We start from the raw sequence: 24,429 nt of genomic DNA, 5'->3' as shown, positions 1-24,429 counted from the left end.
AAAGCAACAACCCTTATTACCTATGATGTGCTCTCATCTAGTCTGGTCTTTCGTTTTATAACCACTAAATTGACTTCCCAGCCTATCTGCGCTTTGAAAAGCACTGCTCTTGGAGAGACAGCCACAGTAACAAAGGAGTTAAGAGGCAGCTCACAGCTCTGTGGAGTGTTACAAAGGCCCCGCGCTAGCCTCTCTTCACAGGTGGCATTAGCAGAGCAGAGGTCTTCCTCTTGGGCCAGAAAGGCAGACAAAGAGGCTGTGCTTTCACTTCACCTTCGGCCGCAGACACCCGTGTTAACTCTTCCTGAGGGATGCCCAGTTCATTCCAACACACCCCGTCCCTGGCTGCGGAGGCTCCTCTCTGAAACGCCCAGTGCTGACAAAGCACAAAAGCAGCCCTGGGCCCCCACCAGTCCAGCTCAGCCCTGAACTGCTGTTCACATCATTGCTGCCCTGCTCATCATTCTTATTGTGCCTTCTCTAAGCAGCCCTACGCTCTGCTGTGGGTAGGTACTCACTGGGGGCCCCTAAGTGGCTCCCTTATTTTCAAAGACACAAATACAGCAATCACAAAGCCCCCACTTTCAACCCATCAGAGATGATTCCTGAGGACCTATGTTGGTACTGGGAAATGTGCTGTAGTGTGTGAGGACATGGAAAGAAATTCAGGATGTGGTCCTTGTCCTCAGGGCATCTAGTTGGGGAGACAGCAAGACTGAGTTATGCTCAACAGTAGGGAATCATGACAATGGTTTTCCGTGGAATGAGTCCCTGAAGGAAGTCAGCGTTATGGAAGCAGCAGGAGCAGGAGCGTTGTATGCGAGGCACTTAGCCTTTCCCATGGCTGATATTTTAAATCTAGAAAAGTTCTAAGGCCTCTCCCAGCAGCAAGGGCTGAGATTCCACCTGCACCCACAACAGAGAACTAAGGACCAGGGCTCTCATCTTCCTAACAGCTTCTCTTTCTCTGGTCTTCCTTCTGAGATCTTCCCTGTCCTAATGACATTTTCACCTAGACCAGCTACTTCCCTTGAATCACCTCCCAGTCTCCTGATTTTGCTTCTGTTAAGTGCCATACTTGAAATCTGTCCAATCAGAGCTCCCTCCCATTTCCTAGTCACTGCTAATGTCCCTAACAGTGGTATCTGTTCTTATTGCATAAAGGCATCCCTGAGAAGTTAATAAAATCTCTGGCCCTTATCCATTAAAAATACATATACTGTACACAATTTTTCCAAATTCTTTGAGGCACAACTCCACGAACCCAGCCTCAAAACCTGACCAGCTCTGACACCTGTCCTGCTGCACCACATGCTCTGGCTTCATCTTCCCCTGACACCTGGTGTCCAGGGACTTTCTGGAAGTCAGAACCCCTTTGCAGCCCCTCTTCCCTCTTTCTAACTGGGGCCCTGCGACCCATCCTTACCCTAACTCTGGACACTCACACCCTTGGGAAATGCCCCTTGGTACCCTCTGCCTGCAGCCTTTAAGGGCACCCATCTTGAGTTTATGTCCACTGGGACGTCTCTATATCCACCACTGTGATTCACAGGGACTGCTAATCGTGAGTCACATGTCCAATAATGAAGTCACCATGTTATCCTCCTGCTCCCAAACTGGACTCTGTCCCCAAATTTCACTTCTAATAGCACACTCTTTCCCCATTCTTTCAGATGAACTCTTTGGGCCTTTCAGCTCTCACATACTATTACCCCAATTAAGTACTAAACTGTTTAGCGCCGAGACTATAAATGGAATCGCATTTGGTGCATCTCGCTTTTTCTTCTTCTATATCTAATCTACCTCCCTGTGCTACTGCCTGTGCCTTTGAAATGTCTATCGAATCCAGGTTCTTTGGTTGGCAGCGCCCCACCTAGGCCCTGATGGTTCCACTTCCTGGATGTCTCCTTCTCCTCCGCCCTTCTCACCTTACTCTCTATACATCTCTGCAATTCTCATCTTCCTGAAACACCATCTTCACAAAGTGACTTTCCGCACAAGAGCCCAGAATGACTCTGTCCAGCAGACTGTGGGCTGTGCACACCCTCTGCCCGGCCCCTGAGGCCTTCCACAGCAGGCCCATCTCCCGCTCCTGGGTCCCTTTCCTCTGTGCCTGGGGCCACCGTCAGCTCATGGAGGTCAGCTCATGGCCTGGTTCTGACTGTGTGGCCTGATGCCAGTCACTTCATCTCTGGGTATCTCAACTTCCCCATGAATAAAATGGGCAAGTGAGTATCTGCCTTCCTGTCATTATATTCACATAGCTGGCTTAGCATGATTAATGACTGCACAGGGCGTGGTGCGTGTCTGCCATCACTAAGTCTGTGAAACTCACTTCCATGCAACCTCCTCTGTTTCCCCGTCAACTGAAATGGCTTTCCTTCTTTTTTCTGATTAGATACATCCCACTTTTGTTTCAAAATTTAGGCCACCATTGATTTCCTTGTCATTCAACATTCATTCAACAAACATTTACTGGGTGTCTACTAACTTCCGGGTGTAGTGAGGGGTTCTCAAGATGTCATGCCAAGTGAGTGCGGGGTCAGGCCAGAGTGTGGATGCCCTGCCAGAGGTGACCTCTGGCTCAGACCGAGGATCCACAGGAGGCGGAAGAGAGCATGGAGCCCCAGACTGCTGCTGGCAGTGGTCTGAGTGGGACAAGGCAGGACTGTGTGAGTATGAGAACAGGCTGGGGCAGCAGGACTCCCTGGGGCAGGAGGGGAGGGCAAGAATGGCAGGGCAGGCAAGGGCGGAAGGGAGGACTTCACAGAGGGTGAAGGGTGCCAGGGGGAGCCAGGGATTGTTGTAAGCTGGGCAGAGACATGCCCAGAATTCTGCCTTCTCCACCACATTCCTCACGATCAGAACTCTGTCACTCTGCACACGCAGGTGGGAGTGGAACTGAGGCTGGGATCTGGCGCTGCTCTCCCCAGGGCATCCTTCTGTGCCGGGCAGCGACGATGCCAGGGGCCACGAGCCCAGCAACAAAGAGGGCAGAGGAGACACTCTCGGTCTTACTTTAAAAAGGTGGCACTTCAAATGAATGGCTCCAATTTCTGGGTGGGCGTTGGCCCGCCTGTTCCTTGGCCCAAGGCTGGGAAGGTGGGCTTAAACCGAGATTAAGTTGACTGCAGTGAGTGCTCCAGGAACATTGTGTGTCTAATTTAACTGCGGCTGTAGCTCTAATCTTGCCCTCATAGTGACCCAGGGTTTTCCTTCTTTTAAAAAACAATTTAAGGCCTGACTAGTGAAAACAGTATCTTTATCAAAAGGAATTACAGGTAAGTGGTACATTCCTTAAATAATACCACCTTAAATATGAAGCATTTCTACAGCATTATTGTAAAGCAATGGGGCTTAACTGATCCTTATTAATAATCATTACTGAAGCCAGGCAAGGTGGCTCCTGCACATAACCCCAGTGCTTTGGGAGGTTGAGGTGGGAGACTTGTTTGAGGCCAGGAGTTCGAGACTAGCATGGGCAACATAGTGAGACCCCGTATCCACAAAACAAACAAACAAAATTAGCTAGGTGTGGTGGCACATGCTTATAGACCCAGCTACTCAGAAGGCTGAGGTGGGAGGATCACTTGAGTCCAGGAGTTCAAGGCTGCAGTGAGCTATGATCATGCCACTACACTCCAGCCTGGGTAACAGAGCAAGACCCTGTCTCTAAATAAAATAAGATAAAATGTAAAATAATCAATATTGTAAGGAATGTTTATATTGAAATCTGATCCAACTTGTCCCCTCTGTGCAGCTTCTCATATAACGTTGTGACCAAATATACTTTATAAATGAACCAAAGGTGGGCCTGCTCATCTTGTAGCTTTAGGGGAGCAAACCTGCAGCAGGGCCCTTCTCTGCCATGAGTGTGGATCCCACGAGACCACAGGGCAACTGGCAAATAGATCCTTGAGGTGCAGGATGTCCCGGGCTGGGCACCTCTCCCAGAGCACACGTGGCTGGGATGCAAGCCTCAGATGCTTGCACATTTGTGCTTCCCCAAATTAAATCTGTGAGATGGAATTGGAGGCTTAAGCCTCTCTGCTTGAATTAGCCCCAGCTGATGGCTCTGGGGCTTGGGGGGCACTGGAATAAGGCTGCAGAGGGGAGGTACAAAACCATCTGGGCAAGTGGCGGGCTTTCCTCATCTCCTCAAAACCATGCCTGGCTTCTCCCTCTAATTTGGGTTTTAAAGTTTATATGGCGGATGCAATGCCTAAGAGAAAAAGGGCGCTGTCCCAGACATTAGAGAATGGTCAGTGGGCACCTTCTGCCTATTTCTTAGCAGCAGGCACACCCCAGCCCTGGACTCCAGCAGCTCCACTCACCTCATCCACAGTCCATCGTGCCACTTGGCTGGCCCGGATGTCAGCCACGCCTGGAAGCAGCTTGCAGTGTTGCTCCCTGCCGAGGGGAAGGTCCCAAAAAGGGTGGGCTGACACCGTGGACATGAACACTGACTGGTGAAGTGCCTGCTGCGCCTGCTCCGCTGAGGATTCTGCAAGAGAGGTGGGGTGGGGTGAGGCTCAGGTTCCCAGCGAGCAAGCACTGCTGCGTCAGCCCCACAGTCCAGAGGGCCCAAGTCAGGGCAGGGAAAGTGCCGACACCACCAGAACCCGTGTCTTCTGATCGTACAGCATCACCCCCACGCAGTGAGTGCTCCAGGAACATTGTGTGTCTAATTTAACTGCGGCTGTAGCTCTAATCTTGCCCTCAGAGTGACCCAGGATTTTCCACACATACCCTATGCCACCAGTCTGGTTTTGAGCAGTGGTCATAGAAGACATATGTTACCCATGCCTAGAAGACTGTGGCTGTGTTTCAGCCACATTCAAATAGTCTCTGTAAGATGCTGTTTGATGGTCACTTGTCACTGCCACTGGCTTCTCTCTCCTTAAATTAGGAGTCAGAGGAATCAAAGAACCATGCAGAATTTGACTACTAAGCAGACTGGCACACTGAACCATCTGGGATGTGTATGCGCACAAAGAATAATTTCTTCCTGGAAGCGGCCTCATGAGTCTCTAAAGACAGAGTGAGCCTCAGTCCACATCTGGCTTTATAAATCCCCTGAGAGATACTGAACATGACATGTAGCAAGGGTCCCCATGAGAAGCTGGGTGATACCAGCTGCTGCTGCTGCAGATCCCCAGCAGTGCACCATGACCTCACCTGGGGTGACATCCTGTGGCAGCCCGGGGCTTTGGAAAGCAGCGGAAGCTGAGACATGACCTCCCTAACACAGGCACTCTTAGATGCGGTGCTCTTTTCTGAGCAGCTCTGCATGTACCATGGTTTTAAGGTACAAAGGACAATGGCTGTTTGGTTGCACAAGATTGGCTGCTGCAACCAAGGAGTGAGACTTCAACGGGATCTCCGTGCATTTCAGCCCTGTGCTTATCAACAGCCTTCTGTGCTGGTTTCCTGTCTTCAAGAGTGACTTTACTCTAACGTTACATCCCAACATTTAAGGAAAAGGCGTGGGTCTCAATTCCCTAATTATTTAGCTTAAATCTACAAATGGATAAGGAGCAAAAATATTATAGAGATTTCAGAGAAAACCAATGCCTTTATAATGACATCTTTTAAGACACTTTCAACACACATTAGCAAAATAAAACTGCTGATGTTAGAAGAGACTTTGAAAAGATCACAAAAGGAAATGTTTGGAGCCCTCCAGAAGTCAACCTTTTGTAATGCAAAGAGAAGGTTAAATAAGCAGTAGCCACATAATTTAGGGTCTATTATGATGGTTTTTGTTTTACTAACAGAATCTGAAAAACCATTATGCAAGTATTTCCACCTCAAATTAATTACAGCTTTTAGTAGGTGAGGCTGACCTGCATGGTCACAGTCGCATATACTCATTAGTAATCAGAAAGGTTCTAAACTATGAGCGAGCTTGTCCATCACTGGGCTTCTCTGTGCAATACGACTCTCGTGGATCGGAACAGACATCCTCATATTTAACAGTGCTTGCTGTCTACACAGATAAAGAGGCAGCAAAATTACCAGGTTCTCCCCAATTCTTATGCTCCAGGTGCAAGCAGCAGCAAATTCATCTTGAACTGCTGATTGTCCAACACTGACTTTTTAGCATGTAAATAGGTTACCTCTTCAGTGTAGTTCAGACAACAGTATGTAAGCCTGCAGGTTCTGAAAGGAAACCTCACATATTCCTTGCAAAGGCAGTATGTTGGCAAATATGAATGGTTTTTAATGAAGTTGTCAGGCTGGACAAGGGACATGTACAAAACAAGCCCTTGAAACCTGGAGTGGGAACGTCACAGGGTCAGTCTAAAGTTGCAGTGACACAGAAATGATCCAAGGGCTTTGCTGGGAAGCCAGGAGTTAAAGCCCTGCACTCTTAGGGATTAAGACCTGGGCCAAAACTGGGCTTTATTCTGGAAAAGAATAACCACATCACTCAATCAGTTGTTTTTGCTGAAATGGTGTGGACTTAAACCCAACATATATGTATCTCAAACTCATGCCTTGGGGAAATTAATCATGCATAATTTCAAAATATATGGGACTCTGAAAAGACACAGTGAATGAATCTTAAATACTGGAAGAATAAATATGTCAAGTGATGCTGATTAGATTTCTGTGATTCCCAAATGAAGGCTGAAGTCTTTAAAAATGTAACAGAAAAAAAGACACACAAAACCCGGAAATCTGTGTGCTCCCCAGCAAGAAAATTTCCCACACCATAATTCTGGAAGCAAATTATCTGCTTTGAGTGCCAGGGCAGACTCTTGGAAAGACACCTAATGTGTGGCTGAATAGTCCAGGGGCTCCTCAGTCCACTGCTTGCCACTCTCAGGGCTGGTTCTGGGCTCTGGAAGATGACAGATGGTGACTTCCGTTAGTCCAAGTAGCAAGATGGCCTTTAGTTCACAACGAAAGAGATGGAGTTCTAGCTTTATGCTGTGCATTTGAATTCAGGCTGGCTTTATATTATCTGTGGCTTTTGAATACAGTTACCTGTGACCCTATTAAATCAAACTATTTGAAGGGAAGCCTGAATAAAACTGAATTTGGGAGTGCAGGAATGCTGTGGGGAATAGGCTCTATATGCCAAAGGGAGTCCCACAAGGGTGGTGGGGAAAGCACTTGCTGGGCTGTGGATCCCCTACCTGGGGTTCAGAGTTTTCACTGGCCATAAGGGCTTGTGTCTGTTTATCAGCAACCTCAAGTTCTGCGAAATTCTTGCCAGAATCTGTTATATGCTGAACACAGATAATGTTTTACTATTATCAACTTTACTGTATCAATTGTACATCACGAGACAGAAAGTTCGAAAGTTGAGCATTTGAAAAGTCAAAAAGACTTGAGTTGGTCTAGGGAGGGAGTCCCTGGATAGGGAACCTGGAATAACCATTCTGTCATCTCTAAGACATGCCTAGAGGTGACAGTGTCTGTCATGCAGGGCTGGTGTGAGGGAAAAGGAGAAGTTGCAGAAGGTGCTTAGCAAGGTCCCCAGCGTGTTGTGAACACTCAGTGGCAGGTAATACTTTAACTGCGATCTGCAAACCTCTTGAGGTCAGGATTGATAAAGGGAAGTGGCCTTATTCTAAATTAACACAATGCAAGACTAGTTTGCATTTGGGGAGTGTTTCGTGGGGGCTGTTTTGCCTTCTTTGTACCCTTTAGCAGGTCTAATGTCTTCTACAGCAGATGATTTCAGGGTGGGATAGTCAGGTCTAGCTGAAAAAATGCTTGTGTGTACTTGCCTCAGGAGCTCTGTGGCCTAGTGATCTCCCTACATAACAGCTGAGTGACCTGGGATGAGGTACTTAATTTCTACATATCAAGGTTTTCTAACTCTAAAATGGGGTAATAGGAGGGGAACAAAAAAGGAGAATAGAATAGAATAGGACGGAGTAAGAGCAAAACTTATACCTCATTGAGTTGCTGCGATTTGGACAGCTCCTGGTACATAACGTGTTCAACACATGTCAGATATTATATTATTGTCATAAGTTATAAAGGTATTTTAAGTTGTAATGATAGTGAATGTGGGGACATACACCACTTCCAAAGTCAGTGTGAAACTTACGAAATGTGAAATCCAGACTGAGATTCAGGGTTTTGAGGGCCATGTTCAGATTTCACACCTGAGTGGTCCTGGAATGACCAGCAGCGGCCACTGAAATCATTTGCAGAAGTCCTAGTGGAAGGAAGTGAGATCTGCCACCGCGGGGGGACATCTGCTTCCCAGGCAGCCTGTTGCCGATGTGTGGCAACTGTGTCAGATGCTAAAATGCTCTTGGCCTGCCAGCTTAGAAAGTATGTGGCTCTTGACAGCCTTTTAAAATTTAGGGTGATTTGCATTATTTTAAATTCTGTGTATAAAATTAGACTTTTGAAAATATCCACTTAAAATATGCATAAATTTTTGTAATATGCGAACACACAGATTTTAACTTTTTTTTACAAAGCCCAGCGTGATTTATGTCACATCAGATACTCACTAAAAAGTTGTTAATAAACTAAAGAACATAAGCTGATAATGAAGGCATGTACTCTTCCCAGAAACCATTCTCATCGAATGAGAAGGATCAGATTCTTCTCTCTTGGGGCACTTTGGGTAAATGGAGACTTCCAGATTTGATAAGGATGTTTGCCACAATAATAGGGCAGAAGGATCATTTGTGTATTTCATCCACCACAGCAGGCATCACAGCCCTGTTTCCACCTAACACAGCTGAGGGACATGAGATGCTTCCCAGTTGCATGACCTCACTGCCATCATGACTCCTACCCAGCTCCCCTAAAAGTCAGCCAAGGAAATTCAGCCTGCAAAAGCAGCCTTCCTACTGGAGACTTTAACATTCTAATTAATCAAAATGTCCTCTGCACCAGAAAATGAAATGTATATGTAATACTGCCTTTGCCTCTAACACCAGTGTGACAATAAATAAAGGTATCCTTACGTGTAAGATGCCTTCTCCTTCCAGAAAATGGAGTACATAAAACTTGTAACTTCAGTGGTTTGTCATTGAGGGGTTTGGTTGAAAGAATTGTTTTGCTACCATTTTTCTTGCTGTGGGTAGTGTTTCTTTTGGATTTTATGGCCTTCAAAAAAACATATGATGAAGTGTTTAATGATTTCATTTAAGGTGCTTAGAGATGTACTGCACCCTCAAGTTTCCAAGGCCAATATGTTCAGCTCTGTGTCCAGCTGCAGGGTCCCAAGGGGCCCTGGACCACAGCACTGGAAGACTTGTCTGTGGATCTTGAGTCCAGCAACACTTAGAGAGGAGTAACCCATCTCCAAAGAAAAGTCATTGCCCTTCCTGCAGAGGCAATAAACAACACACTGGAATCCAGTTGATTCCCTGATGAGATGCAAGTCTACTGGTAAGTTTATCTGCCGTTAAAAGTCAGAATGCCACAGCCAGGGGAAGGTCAGTCTTTTCCAGAGTGCCTGAGACAGCCAGACCAGCCAGTTGTGGACAGCGTGTGACCTAGGGCTGCCTTTCCAGTGAAATGACTAGACAGACTTGCGATACGAGGCACAGCACCGTCTGCTTCCCATTCCACAGATTAAAAAGAAAAGTATTCAGTCAGGTGCAGTGGTCACACCTGTAATTTCAGCACTTTGGGAGGCCAAGGCGGGAGAATTGCTTGAGGTCAGGAGTTCAAGACCAGACTTGACACACAGTGAGACTCTGTCTCTACAAAAAAGAAAAAATTAGCTGGGCATGGTGACATGCACCTGTAGTCTTGGCTACTTGGGAGGCTGAGGCAGGAGGATCACTTGAGTTCAGGAGGTTGAAGCTGCAATGAGTTATGATCACACCACTGCACCCCAGTTTGGGCAACAGAGAGAGACCCTGTCTCTATTTAAAAAAAAAAAAAAAAAAAAGAAGAAGAAAAGTTTTTAGAGACTAAAGGATTTTAATTCGTCTGAAAATAACATAAAGGTAGGTCCCTGATTTCTTCCCTGCCCTCTCACTCATCCTTCCCACTTCTGCTCTACCCTGACAAATGAGAAGGAAAATCCTTTATGGAAATGTTCTTTAAAAATATGGCTGTTTCTTCACAAAAGCCTCACAAAACAAAACTGAAGCAAGTGAGTCATAAATGGTAAACCACAGTCTGCATGACTGGGCCTTGAGTTATTTTTAATCCCACTAAAAACGGAGACCCGTTTCACAAGTAACCTTTTCTTCAATGAAAGGGGTAGCAGTTCTACTGTGTTCTCTGCTGCAAAAAGGAGGAAATGAAAAAATAATGCAGTCGGTCCCCAAATCCAATTATGTGATTGCTCTTACCCACTGTGTAATCTGTGACAGTCACCGACCAAGTCCTATCAATTCATCTGGCACTGACTGGGAAGTTACTCCATCCAGGCCCTGTGCTCCCATAGTGACTTCTGCTGGAGAAGCAAGGAAATGTTCAGAGATGGCTTTTCACCTGGGAACGTTGTTTTCTTCCCACGGTCACCTGTTCTCATGCCCTGCGTACTGAACATGTTTGGAGCTGCCATTTCTCAGCTGTACCTTCTTCTCTTGATTTTGATGCTTCTGAGTCTGCTCAGTCCCTCTTCATTTCCATGTCTTTATCCCCAAAACAAAAGTAAAAAGCAGAACAGGAGAGGTCTCACCATGATGGGCAAGACAACTGTCTATTTCCGTTGGGAACACGAGCTCCTCAGGAACGCTCCTCTCTCTCACAGCAGGCACTCAGCACATGCTGTTTCTTAGATGCCAAGTCATATTGCTCCTCAGACATCGGCATGGCCTGTCTGCTGCACTGTCTTCTGTTTCTCATACCCTTATTATTTAGCATTCATACATGGATATCTGCAGAGTGTTTTCTAATTTTAGCTATTGGTCTTCCCTCACCACAAGCAGTCTCTTCATCAATTTTACATAAATATGGGAGATGAAGCACACAAGAGTGAGAGATTGGCCACTGCCTAATGGGCTATCAAGAGGCGTAGAAGTTGAATGAAGAGCCTTGGATGTCCCAGATCTGCGTAGTGTCCAGTAACAGTAGCCACTAGCCACACTACAGAGCACCTGAAATGTGAAGCATGCGAACTGAGATGTGCTACAGTACCTCCTGTATTTTGATTACTTAGTAGCAAAAAACAGAATGTAAAATATCTCCTTAATAATTTTTTGAATCTTGATTTACATGTTGAAATGATGTTTTGGATCTATTGGGTGAAATAGAATATGCTGTCAAAACTAATTTTACTTGTTTCTTCTGATTACGTTAAATATGGCCAGTAGAAACTTTCAAACTCCCTAAGTGGCCAGCATTCTGTTTCTACTGGGACAGCGCATGTCCAGAAGAGTACTGAGGCCATGGCCTCTTACCAGCTCCACCTGGGGCGCAGGAAGAGGCTGGGTGGCTGGATCCAATTCACATGACTCTTGTGGAGTTATGATAACAGGGCTTGAATAGCCTGGATTCCACCCTGCCCCAGAAATCCAGTAACAGAAGGCTGAAGACGGGAGGTCACGGACAGTCTAGAGGAGTGGAAGAGTCTGTCTGGGGGATGACCTGGGTGCTTGTGTTGGCTCCATGGGTCATTTGCCCTGAGACTCTGAGCCATGTGTTTGTCTGGCTTATAACTGATGCTCAACAAGTACCCGCTGAGTGGACGAAGGAATGACTGAATGAACGCCCCCATGCCAGAAAGCAGGGACATTTTTCACTTACTGCAAAAGCAGCAAAGAATGACTTTCAAAACTAAGTTAGGAGCTGTTCAGATTTAGAGCCACTTTCTCTAGAAGTGTCGCTGCCCAGCCCCAAATCACTCATGCTAAAAGGATTGTGTGGCAACCCAGCTGCTGTTTCCTGCCTAGGGCTTGGGTCCCAGCAGGGCAGATGGAGGGAAGCAAGTTTAGGAGTCTCTGGACTCCCGAGGGCATCCTTCAGGCATTGCTCTCCAACCTCCAGGGCATGTGACCAGTTCCTCGGGGCTCCGGCTGTCCGGCTTTACAACAGCTCTCAATGGGCTACCTTCCCACCTCAGTCCTGCTCCCTCATTCAGGGAGAAGTGGCCCCTCTGCCCTCAGGCCAGCCTCAGTCCCGCTGCCTGCTCCACATGGTGGCATCTCTGAGGACTGAGAGGCCCCTCCTCCCAGGCGGGCATGTGCTCTGTGGTGTCCAGCTCCTCCCTGTAAGCTGCGACGGTTCCTCCAGGAGGGCCTCCGTCTCCTCATGGTCTCCTCAGCGGCTACCCAAGTTAGGCCCCAGAGTCTTCCATTCGCCTCTGCACGTCTCTGTCTCTCCTTCCTTGATTCCATCCAGGAACTGAGTTGGCTCCCTCCCTTCCCAAGGGGCTGCCACGGCCTCGCCTGTCCGCTGTGCTTCTCCCACCCAGGCTGACTGGCATGGAGCATCAGGCTCCCAGTGCCTTCCTGGCCCCACACAGGCACTTGCAAGGGGCTGATTGGCAAACATAGTAGAATCCTGAGGGAATAAGTCACTTAATATGCAGGGAAGTGGCAGATAAGACACCTCCTAGAGCAGGAGACAGTCACGACTCTAGGAAGGGGCTCAGCCTCCAGCTTTCATTCCTGAGGGCAGGGTTTGAGTTCCTGCTGTTGATACTATTCCAGCAAGCATTCTTTTAAGGGCTCCCCAACCCCAGAAGTCTGTCGTCAGGGTTCTCTAGACCCAGAGGCTTGGAGTTCCAGGTGCACAGGCCCTGTCCAGAGCACTTGGGCTGGGACACAGACTCCTTGCCACCCTCAGGCCTCATCACCCTCTGTGGCATCCGTCAGCCTGGGAGGAGGTACGTCTTGCCTCCCCAAGGCTGCCCCTGGGCACCCTGCCACTGGCTACCCTTTATGGAAATTGTCCATTTATTTTTTCCAGCCCTCATGAACAGAGTAAGAAGTCAAGGGCAGCCATTTCCAATTCATACCCAGAGTCGCATGGCAGAGTGCGAACCTGACACATGGTGCAGTGTAGCACAGGCGCTTAACACACAATGGGACTGTGGTGCCTTCTGAGGAATTATACTGAAGGGATAGATAAGGCGGTGGCAAATGCTGACTTACTCTGCACCAGTGAAAACAATGAGTTTTTATCCTGTGGTGTCTTACTTGTCAAATATACTCATTGCTGAAAAGGCTGGGAATTGTTGGTGACATGAAATCTCACTCACTCCTCCATTTCATACTTGAGGAGCAGATACCCCGGTGTCGTTTTCACAAAAGTGCAGGAAAATCCATAGTAACTTTTGATAGGTTAGTCATCCAACACAAGACTTCCATGCAGCTTGTTTTTTGATGGCTAGAGAGCAACCTTTTCGTTTATTATCTGCTTCACACAGCTTGAGGCATCATTAATTAACTTATTTTGAGCGATACTACACCCCAATCACCAAGCATGTATTTTTAGACCTTTACTGGCAGAGGAGAGACCATAACTGAAAGGACACCAGCATCAACCTGACAGGAGACTAGAGTGGCTCTTATTTTGAAGTTTCTTGTTTTTAGGTATCCTCCTGCCTGGTCACTTCCTACCCTGCTCTCCACGTGCAGATATTGAGCAACAAGCCCGGCTGGGTTGGGCGTGCACAAAACTGAAAGGCCCTACCACTTTATACATCTGTGAGTGGGACACAAAAGAAGACATTACAGTGCCTGAGGACATGGTTTAATTGTACTTTAATTCCAACAGTAGATGGTAGCACTGGTTGACAGGAGCTAATAAACGGGAAAGTAAGCCCTGAGTTCAGTTGTATGGACACTCAGACCTACGGTGGAGTGCAGTGCGACCAGTCCAAAAGCCTGAGCAGGTCTGTGGGCTGCTCTCTCAGCCCTCACAGCGAGAGGGGCAGGGGGACGAATATAAGTTATCAGCCTTAAAATCTGAGCATGACCTACCTCTGGCAGGGCAGACACCATATTCTATTTGTTTTTGTAACCTCCACCCCCTGGCATGGCACCTGGTACACAGAGGTGCTCAATAGCTGTTTGCTGACAACCAACGGGGCAGGAATAACTCTTGGGAAGGGGCAAAAGAGCGGATCCTTCTTGGATGAAGGAGAGCCTGGAGCTGCCCCACACTCTGTCCATGCTATGAATGAATCCTCATGGATTGTGCCTCCCTTCTCTCTGGGCTGCCGCATTCCCAACCCCTGGGCACAGCATTTGAGCAGAGGGTCCACAGGGGTCAACTTGATCAGAGAGACCCCTGACTGAAAAGACTCCTGAGGTCCAGTGTGTCTCCAAGGTTCCCAGGCTCATGTGGACACAGAGCCAGCCCAGGGCACAGCACTGTGCCTGTTATCCAGGAGCGCACAATCAGAATGACAAGGCTGGGATCAAATAGAAAGATCCCTGCCAGGAGCCAGGGATCAAGCCTGTGCTGGGCGCCTCTTAATCATCTGTTTTATCCACTCCAAGTGACTTCCTGAAGGATGGTGCTATTAGCCCTCTCTGACAGATAACGCAGCAGTCTCAGAGGCACAATGCAACTTGACAAAAGTGATTCAGCAGCCCAGGGTGGAGCTGGGGTGCTCATCCTAGAGCCTACCACACCAGGGGCATTCTCTTCCTCCAATCCTTCAATAGTGGGTGATTTCTCACACGGCCTGTACATTCCTGTTTAGAAGGTGACAGGCAGAAGTCACACTTTGGGGGGCAGAGCGTGGCCCGATCATCCTGAAAAGAAAGGTCGTCTCTTCTTTAGCAAGGTAAGCCTCTGCGTTGCAATACTCAGCACCTCAATCTCAAGATAGGCCCCTGGAGGTATTGTCAGATTTATCTCAAAATAAACATTGCTCCCAGGGATCCTGAGTAGGACCCTTGGAGACCTAGTCAAAGGAGCACCTTAGGGTATAGGAGTGACAGCCACCTGGGCTCTGCCTGGCAGGCAGTAAAGGCACACGTCGCCTCCAGGGGCCACACTCACCTCTCTGGGAAAACAGGGCTGCTGCTCACCCTGCTTGTCCCTGGCACAGAAAGCCGCCTCGTCCCTGGCACAGAGCTCAGCGCAGATGCTGGCTCCCAGGCACCGCCGAGGGCTCCCCTCATGGAGAGGCTGACGTGCTGACAGACAGAGTTAGAAAAGTCAGTCTGCATTGTGGGGTGCTCTCAGGGCCAAGTGGATTGTTCTGGGAACCACCTGTTTTCACAGGCTTATGTGCTCCCTGCACCCTGCAGACAGCTCTTCCTGCTTCTCAGCGGAAACTCTCCTAGGCCTAAGGCCACGTGTCATCCCATCCACTATGGGAGAGTGAGAGGTCAGGTTGCCCCCAGGAAGTGAAACAAAGCATCCCCATCTCAGGTGTACATCATATTGTCTACTTGTGATTCTTTTGTTGAAAACATATAAATAAATTAGTTTGTGTATTTGTTTTTTTTTTTTTTTGAGACAGAATTTTGCTTTTGTCACCCAGGCTGGATTGCAATGGCATGATCTTGGCTCACTGCAACCTCTGCCTCCTGGGTTCAAGCGACTCTCCTGCCTCAGCCGCCTGAGTAGCTGGGATTACAGGCACGTGCCACCACCCCTGGATAATTTTTATATTTTTAGTAGAGACGGAATTTTGTCATGTTTGCCAGGCTGGTCTCGAACTCCTGACCTCAGGTGATCTGCCCACCTCGGCCTCGCAAAGTACTGGGATTACAGGCATGAGCCACAGTGCCCGGCCTGTGCACTTGTTTTCACATTTCACTTCTGGGCAAACTCAATGAAGAAGTAGCTAATGGGCTATTTTCTTCTCGTAGGAGTTGTGCATATTTCCAGCATTTTCCTGGCTTTGCAGAGAAGCCAGAAGCAGCGGTGCACACAGGATGAGTTGCTCCTCAAGCCGCCCTTGCCTGGGCTGATTTGTATTCCCTCCCGCACACACCAAGGCTAGTGAGGAGGAGGATGGCAATTGCTGGCCGTGCTGCTTAGGGAAGCATGCCCAGGTGTCTGTGCCCACACCAAATTTCCCTCTGCTTAGCTTTCTGAGGAGGCCCTCCTGCCTGTTTTTCAGGTTTCCTTCTGTTCACACAAATCAAATGTGTGTACTCAAACATGCTCTCCCACCATTGACCTCTTGGTATCCTCTGGGCTCCTTGGCCTGGTCTCACCTTCCGCTAATTACAGGCAGCAAGCACAGTGAGCTGTGATGATTGGAAAATATATGGGTCAAACAAAATAAAATTAAGGCTAGTCTTTGTTACACAAGTAAAAGAAGAAATGAGTATTCTTAGTATTTCACAGACTTCGGTCTTTAAAAATTATTAGAACTATGAAAAGTTCTTTGTTATACAAGCTAAAGAAATGAGTATTCTTAGTATTTCATAGACTTCAATCTTTTCTTTAAAAATTATTAGAATTATGAGAAAAGAAACAATGTATGACACTAACTCTTAAGAAGACCGACTTGCTTTGAAGTGAGATCAAACATGCAAAAGCTCTGCGCTCTTTGTTATGGGACTCAGGTCCTGTCGGACACTAAGTTCCAAGGCCAGGTGCAGTGGCTCATACCTGTAATCCCAGGGCTTTGGGAGGCCAAAGTGGGAAGATCCCTTGAAACCAGGAGTTTAAGACCAGCCTGGGCAACATAGCAAGACTCCTTTCTTTGAGAACAACAACAACAAAAAGCCAGCCTTGGTGGCCCCTGCTTGTAGTCTCAGCTACTCTGAAGACACCTGAGTCCGGAGTTCGAGGTTGCAGTGAGCTGTGATTGTGCCACTGGACTCCAGCCTGAGGGACAAAGTGAGATCTCGTCTCAAAAAAGATATATATATTTTTTAAAAAAGAAACTCCAGTTCCAAGCCACATAAAAGCTATTCTGTTCAGTCATCTATTATTCTCTTCCAGAATAAATATCTCCCGATGCCAACATGCACAGACACTATATTTTTTCCAGTTTATCAACATTCAAAGGAACAAAAAGCTTTCAATATTGTGTGTGTGTGTTTGTGTGTGTGTGCATGTGTGTATGTGTGTGTTTTGGAGGAAAAAAAGGAAGAACAAAAGCAAAACACTTGAAATGTTTAAATGACAGGAACAAGTAACTTGCATAAGTTAAAGAACAAATTATGAAGCAAAGGGATAATGATGGAATGGAATTAGCCCCTTTATGTTGCATTTCAACCTCCTATTTAAAAGGAGAGAGTCCCACCAGTGGAGCTATGAGCTCCCACCGGAGTGAGACCTGCACTCCTGCTTCCCACGCAGGGTGCCCACTCCCCTGCACTTTGGCCCAGCTCCTGCCACCCCACCCTTTTCTTATACTTGATAGATGGCCTAAACAATCTGGCCTCTTCATTTAGCTGCTGGCTTTCTTTACAGTGCAGAATAGACTTCCCAGGTCTGCCTAGCTGTGGACACAGCCAGAGGCTGTTTCCTCATGACATGTCAGCATAGGAGCCAGGAACGTCCAATTAGTCTGAAGCAAGGTCTCTGTCACATGAAATTCACACCTTTCAATTAGAATTTTTTGCAGAAGCACAGAAGCAGAGGAGCCACAGACAGAGCCACTCAGAGGCCTGAGTTTTAGAAAGACTCCCAGAGATCACGGAAAATGCCCAGTACGGAGTCAGTGGCATACTTTTAGAAAATACACATTGAGAAACGTGCTATAAGTTAGTTCGTTTCAGATGCTAATTTTATACTCATAATGCTTGCAAAAGTGACATCTATCTCATTGCTATTTTTAAAAAGTCCAGAGATTGGATCAAAGCTACTACATTCATCACACGTATGCTGAACAGGGACGAGAGATGATATAATTTACCCCAAAATTAATTAATTTACTATGTTTCCCATTTATGTGAAGATACAAAAAGATGCAGAATTTGCAAATGATATTTTTATCCATATTAGTAAATATAACTACTAGGTAATTATTTCTTAGTAACTAGTTTAAAGCTATCATATCAGAAATTCAAGTAACAACCAACAGGCAATTGAGGAAACGGGCTGAAGGCTTTATCTCCCACCTCAGCAGAAAGATGACAATTTCCTTGAGTCTTTTACTCCTACCACAGACAGTAATTGAAAACTGATGCGATTTTGTTAAGGGAGGCTCAAGTCGCTCACATCACAAGGAAACACAGTCTTGTAAATTAAGGCCTTCGTTTCCAGCATGCAGAAAGCTCCTTACTTGTAACGATATGGTAAGCCTCTTCTTCAAGTAAGTGACACTTGTATTCAAACCTGTTTTACACTGCTGTGGAAAATAACTGCATTTAGAATCAGTAATTTTCTCTACACGACTACTTTCTACTTGAGGAAGAGCCGTTGTGGAAGTGGTGTCACTGGAATACAGTTACATTTTAAGGAGCAAATGCTTAAAGCCTACCCAATCGTAGAAAACCAAATCACTGCTAGTGAATTAGAGAAGTCAGTGGTAACACCAACACTTGAGACCCCAACACAACTCTTTTCTTAATTATCAACTATAAAGGGCAAGCTGCTAACATGTGTGTGTTTGTGTGGGTGGGGATTAAAACAAACAAACAAACAAAAACAACAACAACAAAAAAAACAGTGTTAGGAAATAGAACAATTTTCCTGAAGCTAGCGTTTGAAGAAGACTGACTTGGGTAGGCTGTCACCACACTCTCAAGATCCTGTTGGTTATTATGGGTAATATTTAGGAACATTCTGCAGAGCCTCTAATAAACCGTTTGAAAGGGAAAACACTGAGCACAGGATTGAGCAGTGACGGAACACAATGGCAGTGATGGAAAATGTGCCTGCGATAAACGAGACACAGCGTTTCCCAGGCCAGGTGACCCCTCCCACGTCCCAAATAGCCCAGGACTCTTCAGGGAACTTACTGCCCCTGATTTTTCAGTCTTTCTGAGGACTGAGTTCCTCATACTAAACACTCCTCAATGATACAGTGAGGCTTCATTGTGTCATATTTTATTCTAACCTGGGAATGGCAAGATCATCTGAATTTTTTTTTTTTTTTTTTTTTTTTTTTAAGATGGAGTCTTGCTCTATCGCCCAGGCTGCAGGGCAATGACGTAATCTAGGCTCACTGCATCCTCCGTCTCCCAGGTTCAAGCGATTCTCCTGCCTTAGCCTCCCGAGTAGCTGGGACTATAGGTGTGTACCACCGTGCCCAACTAATTTTTGTAGTTTTAGTAGAGATGGGTTTTCACCATGTTGGCCAGGCTGGTCTTGAACTGCTGACCTCAGGCAATCTGCCTGCCTCGGCCTCCCAAAGTGCTGGGATTATAGGAATGAACCACTGCACCCTGCCCATCTGAAATGTATTTAAAGGCCCTGTAAATTTATTCAGACATACTGGTGTAATTATTTGGAGGAACGTAAGGATAAATGATTGCGGTCACATTTCTGAAGTATGATAGTATTGCTGAATCCCATTATTGAGCTATACTTTATTGTAGAATATTTCCCATCTTAAAACTACGGTGACAACTTTCATATACCACAGAAAAATGATTTCTCTTTAACGGCTTCCTCTTTTTAGTGGCTTCCATTATGCTATCCAAAACTGAAAATGATGACAGATGAATATAAATCCAAAGAAAATGTTAAACATACTTAATTATGTTGCTGTCACAATGCAGAAAATTCTTCAGATAACTGAATGGGGGGGGGAAGCTTTTTACAATATTTCAGGGACAATTCCATTGCAGGTTTTAAGGAGAAAAGGGAGTCCCCCTTCCCCCACCTTGGTACATTATAGCTTGGCTGCTCAAGTGCTCGTTTCTTTCTCGGTGAAAAGATTAATTGATATGCTAGAGTAATTTGCATCCAGAGTGAATCTGAACGCTGTTTCTGAATTATTATTGGACTTTGGCTTTCTTAATCACAGCCAATGATCTAGGTGTTTTTAGGAGTATTTTTTTCAGAAGGGAAAATTTTTATAGGTATAGATGATTGGTCAAAATCATTGGTCAATTCTTGGTAAGGAAAAGAAAAACTGCTGCTTGGGCCTCAAACTAAGCTGTCTTAATGACTAGGAAAACATAATTCTCAAATTTTCCATTTTTTTTTTCCCCTGGGAGCTCCAGATACCAGCACTATGGGAAAGAGGAAGAATTTAATGAAAGCTTGTACCTGCTGGCTGAAACTAAGCAGCCTATTTATAAACTGCTCTGAAATGTAAGTAAAAAGCTCTTACCTACTCAAGGTTCAAATGAGAGTGCTAGCAAATGAGTGAAGACACAAAGGAGACACACAAGCTGGGAAAGAAGTGCATAATGGATTGAACCAGAGGCAAGAATGGGAGAGATGATACTAGGGAATCAGTGGGAAACCGGAAGGCAGGTTTTAGTTAAGGGTGACCTGAATAGCCCTGGAGGTAACATAATGTTGCAAGTAAAGAATAGATTATTAAATATTGGGGCAAAAATGTCTGCTTGTTCTGCTCCCAGTAACTAAAATCCAGTCCTCCTTCCCTTTGTCTGCCCAAGCCTGAACACGTCTTACACGGCCCAGCACTCAGGCAGTGCTTACTACATGCCAGGCACTGTTGTAAGGATTTTAAGTGAGGAAAAGGAGGCACAAAAAGGGAATGGAATTTGCCTAAGAAATTGGCCAGAAGGTAGCACAGTCAGGATTCCTAATGAGACTGCCTGGTTCTCAGGTCTGTGCTCTGGACTCTATGTTATATTCCCGAAGGATGTTTAAGTTTTAAAGGAAGGTTCTTAACAAATAGGCAAAAAATGGTCCGGCGATGAGGGCATAGGGAGATAACATGCTGAGGGAATTATTTACCTACCTACCTGGGAGTAGGGGCAAAGTCTTCAGGTGTGATGTCTATGGGGTGGTGTTTTCGAGCACATGAGACTAGGGAAAGACAGCTCAAGTTGAGGACAAAATACAGAGATCACAGTAGAAGTGAGGGATGGGGATGATGCTACAAATGGACCAGGAGAGAAGCGAATTCAAAGGATGTATTTTGTGGTTGGGATCTTGGAGAGGGATGCTGTGGAGGGTCAGAGGGCAACTGCAAGTGTGACTCTGGGCAGGTGTGTCTAGGACCAGCAAGCAGGGGTGCTGAGCAAGAATGCAGTCTTGGCTGAGGTCTGGAAATGAAGAGTGACCTGGCCAGAGAGAGCGACCAATCCACAAAAATTGCATTGGTGGAGCAGCTGATTTACCTGAGAATGAAATAGCAAGGTGCTGAGAGGCCAAAAGAGATGCATACCTTTGACTTGTTCCCCTCAGACTCCTAACCAGTGAGCACGTATGAATGACAATACCTTTCACCTAGAGGTTTAAAAGTCATTTCATGTACGATGGTATTTGAGCCCTCAATAGTCTTGTGAGATATTATGCCATGTTCCCATTTTCAAATGAGGAAACTGATATGCAGATTGCCTCATAATCTGTCAGAAGCCATAGAGCTAGCAAATGATATGAGATGGGAATCAAACCCGGAACCTGACTTCCATTTCACTACTCTTTCCATTAACTTAATATTCTGTTTTTTCATCTCTATGAAGTTTATATTTCAGTATTTGCATGTAACATCATATGATGAGGTCATCTTTAATAAATATTCCCTGGGAGCTTCTAGCTTGGAGCTTTCATCTCCATTCATTGCCTCTGATGGCTGTTAACTTTTCCTTTCTTAAACTTTAAAATGTGCCCTTAAGCAAAGATTTCAAAATAGGCACTGTTAAATTCTGCTAAAAACAAAACCAATAGTTCTGTGCCAGAGCGAGCCTTCCCTATATTGGGGAACTGCCTGAGTGTGTCTGTCTGGTTGGAACCGACGACAGTGAGCCTGTGCCTTCCGCACAATGGCCTAGAGGAATGTACAGGGGCTTGGGCAGTGGGCATGGGCCCGAGTCCAACTACACTGTGCCTTTGCTGTGAAACTTCATCCAGACATCTGACTTCCCAGAGCCTCCTTTTTTCAGAGGCTTTGCAGTTACTAACATAGGACTGCTAAGGAAATCAAATCCCTTGTATGGATTGTGTTATGCAAATGTTTGGAATTACTCCTTTTTCTGTTTTCTTCCTTCTCTTCCATGCCAGGGACCAGGTAACTCCTAAATGAAAAAGCAAGCAGGTCTCTCCTACCGGATGGCTGAGCTGTCTGCGGTGCCTTTGCATCTTGCTGCTTCGCTGACCCTGAAGGTCTGCCCCAGCCTCAGGTGACCTCAAGGAGCAGCTGCCTTATCAATGCTTATAGGAGGCTCAGGGTGGAGAAGAGTCTGATGCCACCATTTTGTTCCCTCCTTTTGTCTTTTTTTGACTTCCCTAGGAAAGGGAAAAGGTGCTTTGGAGTTAGAAGAGGAATGAAGGAAGAAGAGAGCATGGAAGGTCTTCTAAAATGGGTTTATTTCTCAAAACCCACATAATGCTTCACAAATTCACATTAATCTAATACTTCTGCACTGTCCCTTCCCTCACTCCAGCCGCAACCACGGAGGGAAGCCCAGCAGTGTGGGAATGTGCTCACAAACCCTGCATGGACCCGTGGCCGCGTGTGGATGCACTCAACAGCAGCCAGCTATATTTCAGTTCCTGCTACTTGTATCTGTCTTTAGCATCCTCCTACAACGAGCAACACAGATTAATAAATCCCCAAACTTCACCTTGGCACTGGTTCCAGCTCCTCCCCTCTCCACCTTTAGCAGCCATTATCATAAATCACATTGCTTGATATGTTTTTCTCAATTTGTCTCCCTCCCTCAGACTGCCTTTTAGTAAAAGTTCATAAAGCAAAACAGAATTTACTAAAAATAGGTTAGTGGGAAGGTGAGCAATACAACTTCTGAAAAAAAAATTTAAACCAGTGTATGATTTGGGGATTTAGCAAAGTGAACTGATAAACTAGGACATTCAAACCTATTACACCAATATTTTCTCTGGCAAGAGACTGCTTGCTGGCTTTGCATGTAGTTTCACTTCAGGACTTAATTCCTTGTTTAAAAAAAAAAAAAAAACAACTGGAGGAAAATTTTCCATTAGCTGTATTTTACTTAGATCCAGAGACAAGGCTCAGCTAATGCATATTACAATATGTAATTAAGCATAATTACATTAAAATATTAAAACACTGTAAGTTATTAGAAATAATGAAATTTGTTGCATAAAGTCATTGCATGAATTACTCAGGTGCTTGTCAGACCCCTAATCAGAAAGAGCTGCCAGAGATGGCAGAGATTTCACTTGTTAGGACAACGTAGTCCACTGGCAAATCAGTTGGGAGCAAGGTGGTTTTCCATTTAAGCTGCAGCATCACAGAAAGTTACTCTCTAAAGTCATTCTTAGATTAATACTTCTATGTCATACATAGCTAAATTCCAACAGTCATAACAATTATTCTAAGCTAATTAAAATACAAATAAAATTTTAGGCTATGTGATAACAGATAATGCGATAAAAACAATTCTACGATTGTTGGAGGGGCCCTGTATGATATATTCAGTTCTTGCTCGTCTCTTCCAAATCTTTGTTTTTTAAAATAGAAAACGTAAATTATATTTAGCTTAAGTCTATGTTTGAATTTAAATCACTAAAAAAATCTACTTTCTATAAAGCATTTTGGAGCAATCTTGCATATAATACTCATCTGCTTAGCTAACTCTTTTTTTTGTAGATAAATAAGGTAAATGTTAGGCCACTAGCCAAAATTATCATACATCTTCAATCATCAGTATCCAGAGTAATGAGTCAATATATGTATGTATGTATGTATATGCATTAAAAAAAATCACTTTTTTGACACATTTCCCTTTTCTTCATAAGTAATATAGGTGGGCTAGATCAGGGGTTGTCAAGTCAGAGTAATCTGAGGAGATATGGGCATCTAGTGATGCCTATACTAATTAAATGAGAGTTTCTAGGGGTGTGGACGGAAAGTGGGAACTGGTGGTTTTACAAGGTCCCTGTCACCAGGGTTGAGATGCCATAGCTTACAGTCCTGTAACTTGTCCTTACCACCAGTTCATTCTCTTCTCTCCTTCTGTGAGGAGCGCTTCTATACCAACACCCTGAAGGTAGCTAGAAAGGGGCAAACTCCACCAAGTCATCCAGTGGTGCACCTTTGAGAACTTCCAGCTACTCACATAGGTTCTATGAGGCCAATAAGGAGACAGTAAGGTGGGGGCCTGTGGGGAACTGGAGGCTACATGCCCCACTTCTAGGAGATTCCCCAGCTCCAGCCCACTGTGCCATCAGCAATGTGGGCCCAGGGCTGCCTGGTTTTCAAGAGAAGCTAGAAATCTGCTTTCTATGTGAAAACCTCTTGATTTTTAAATGCGTGCAATGAATTAAAAATTTACCAAAACCGTGTTGTCCAAACAATCATGTATGTGACCAAATATGGTCTACAAAATACTAATTTACTACCTCTGAACTAGCACAATATCCTGAACAAAAGCATAAATAAAAAAATATTGGCAGAATGCAGCATGAGCAGTATGTGGACAGTTTTATTTTTTTAAACCATACAGATAACTCTGTATTTGCTTACTCATAATTTAGTTGTGCTCTCCAGAACCT

At 45.5% G+C, this 24,429-nt stretch overlaps 1 protein-coding gene and 1 long non-coding RNA gene across 9 annotated transcripts in view; one reads left to right on the top strand and one right to left on the bottom strand.

The window, feature by feature from the left end:
- LOC108583026 overlaps positions 1–23,357 on the top strand; it is a 30,202-nt gene extending 6,845 nt beyond the window's left edge. The window contains exons 2-3 of the long non-coding RNA XR_001897199.3: positions 19,974–20,070; positions 21,955–23,357. This is a non-coding gene — a long non-coding RNA (uncharacterized LOC108583026). The remainder of the gene's footprint in view (positions 1–19,973; positions 20,071–21,954) is intronic.
- L3MBTL4 (L3MBTL histone methyl-lysine binding protein 4) overlaps positions 1–24,429 on the bottom strand; it is a 450,027-nt gene that overhangs the window by 10,620 nt on the left and 414,978 nt on the right. For all 8 annotated transcript variants that reach the window (XR_004180024.1, XR_004180023.1, XM_021929961.2 and 5 more), the window contains one exon: positions 4,335–4,504. Coding sequence is in view for 6 of the 8 variants with exons in the window: in XM_021929961.2 (XP_021785653.2) it covers positions 4,335–4,504 (170 nt within the window). In the remaining 2 variants the exon portion in view is untranslated. The remainder of the gene's footprint in view (positions 1–4,334; positions 4,505–24,429) is intronic.

This window comes from Papio anubis, chromosome 19, assembly GCF_008728515.1.
Source record: "Papio anubis isolate 15944 chromosome 19, Panubis1.0, whole genome shotgun sequence".
NCBI lineage: Eukaryota > Metazoa > Chordata > Mammalia > Primates > Cercopithecidae > Papio > Papio anubis.
This window is presented reverse-complemented; position numbering and strand designations above follow the sequence as displayed.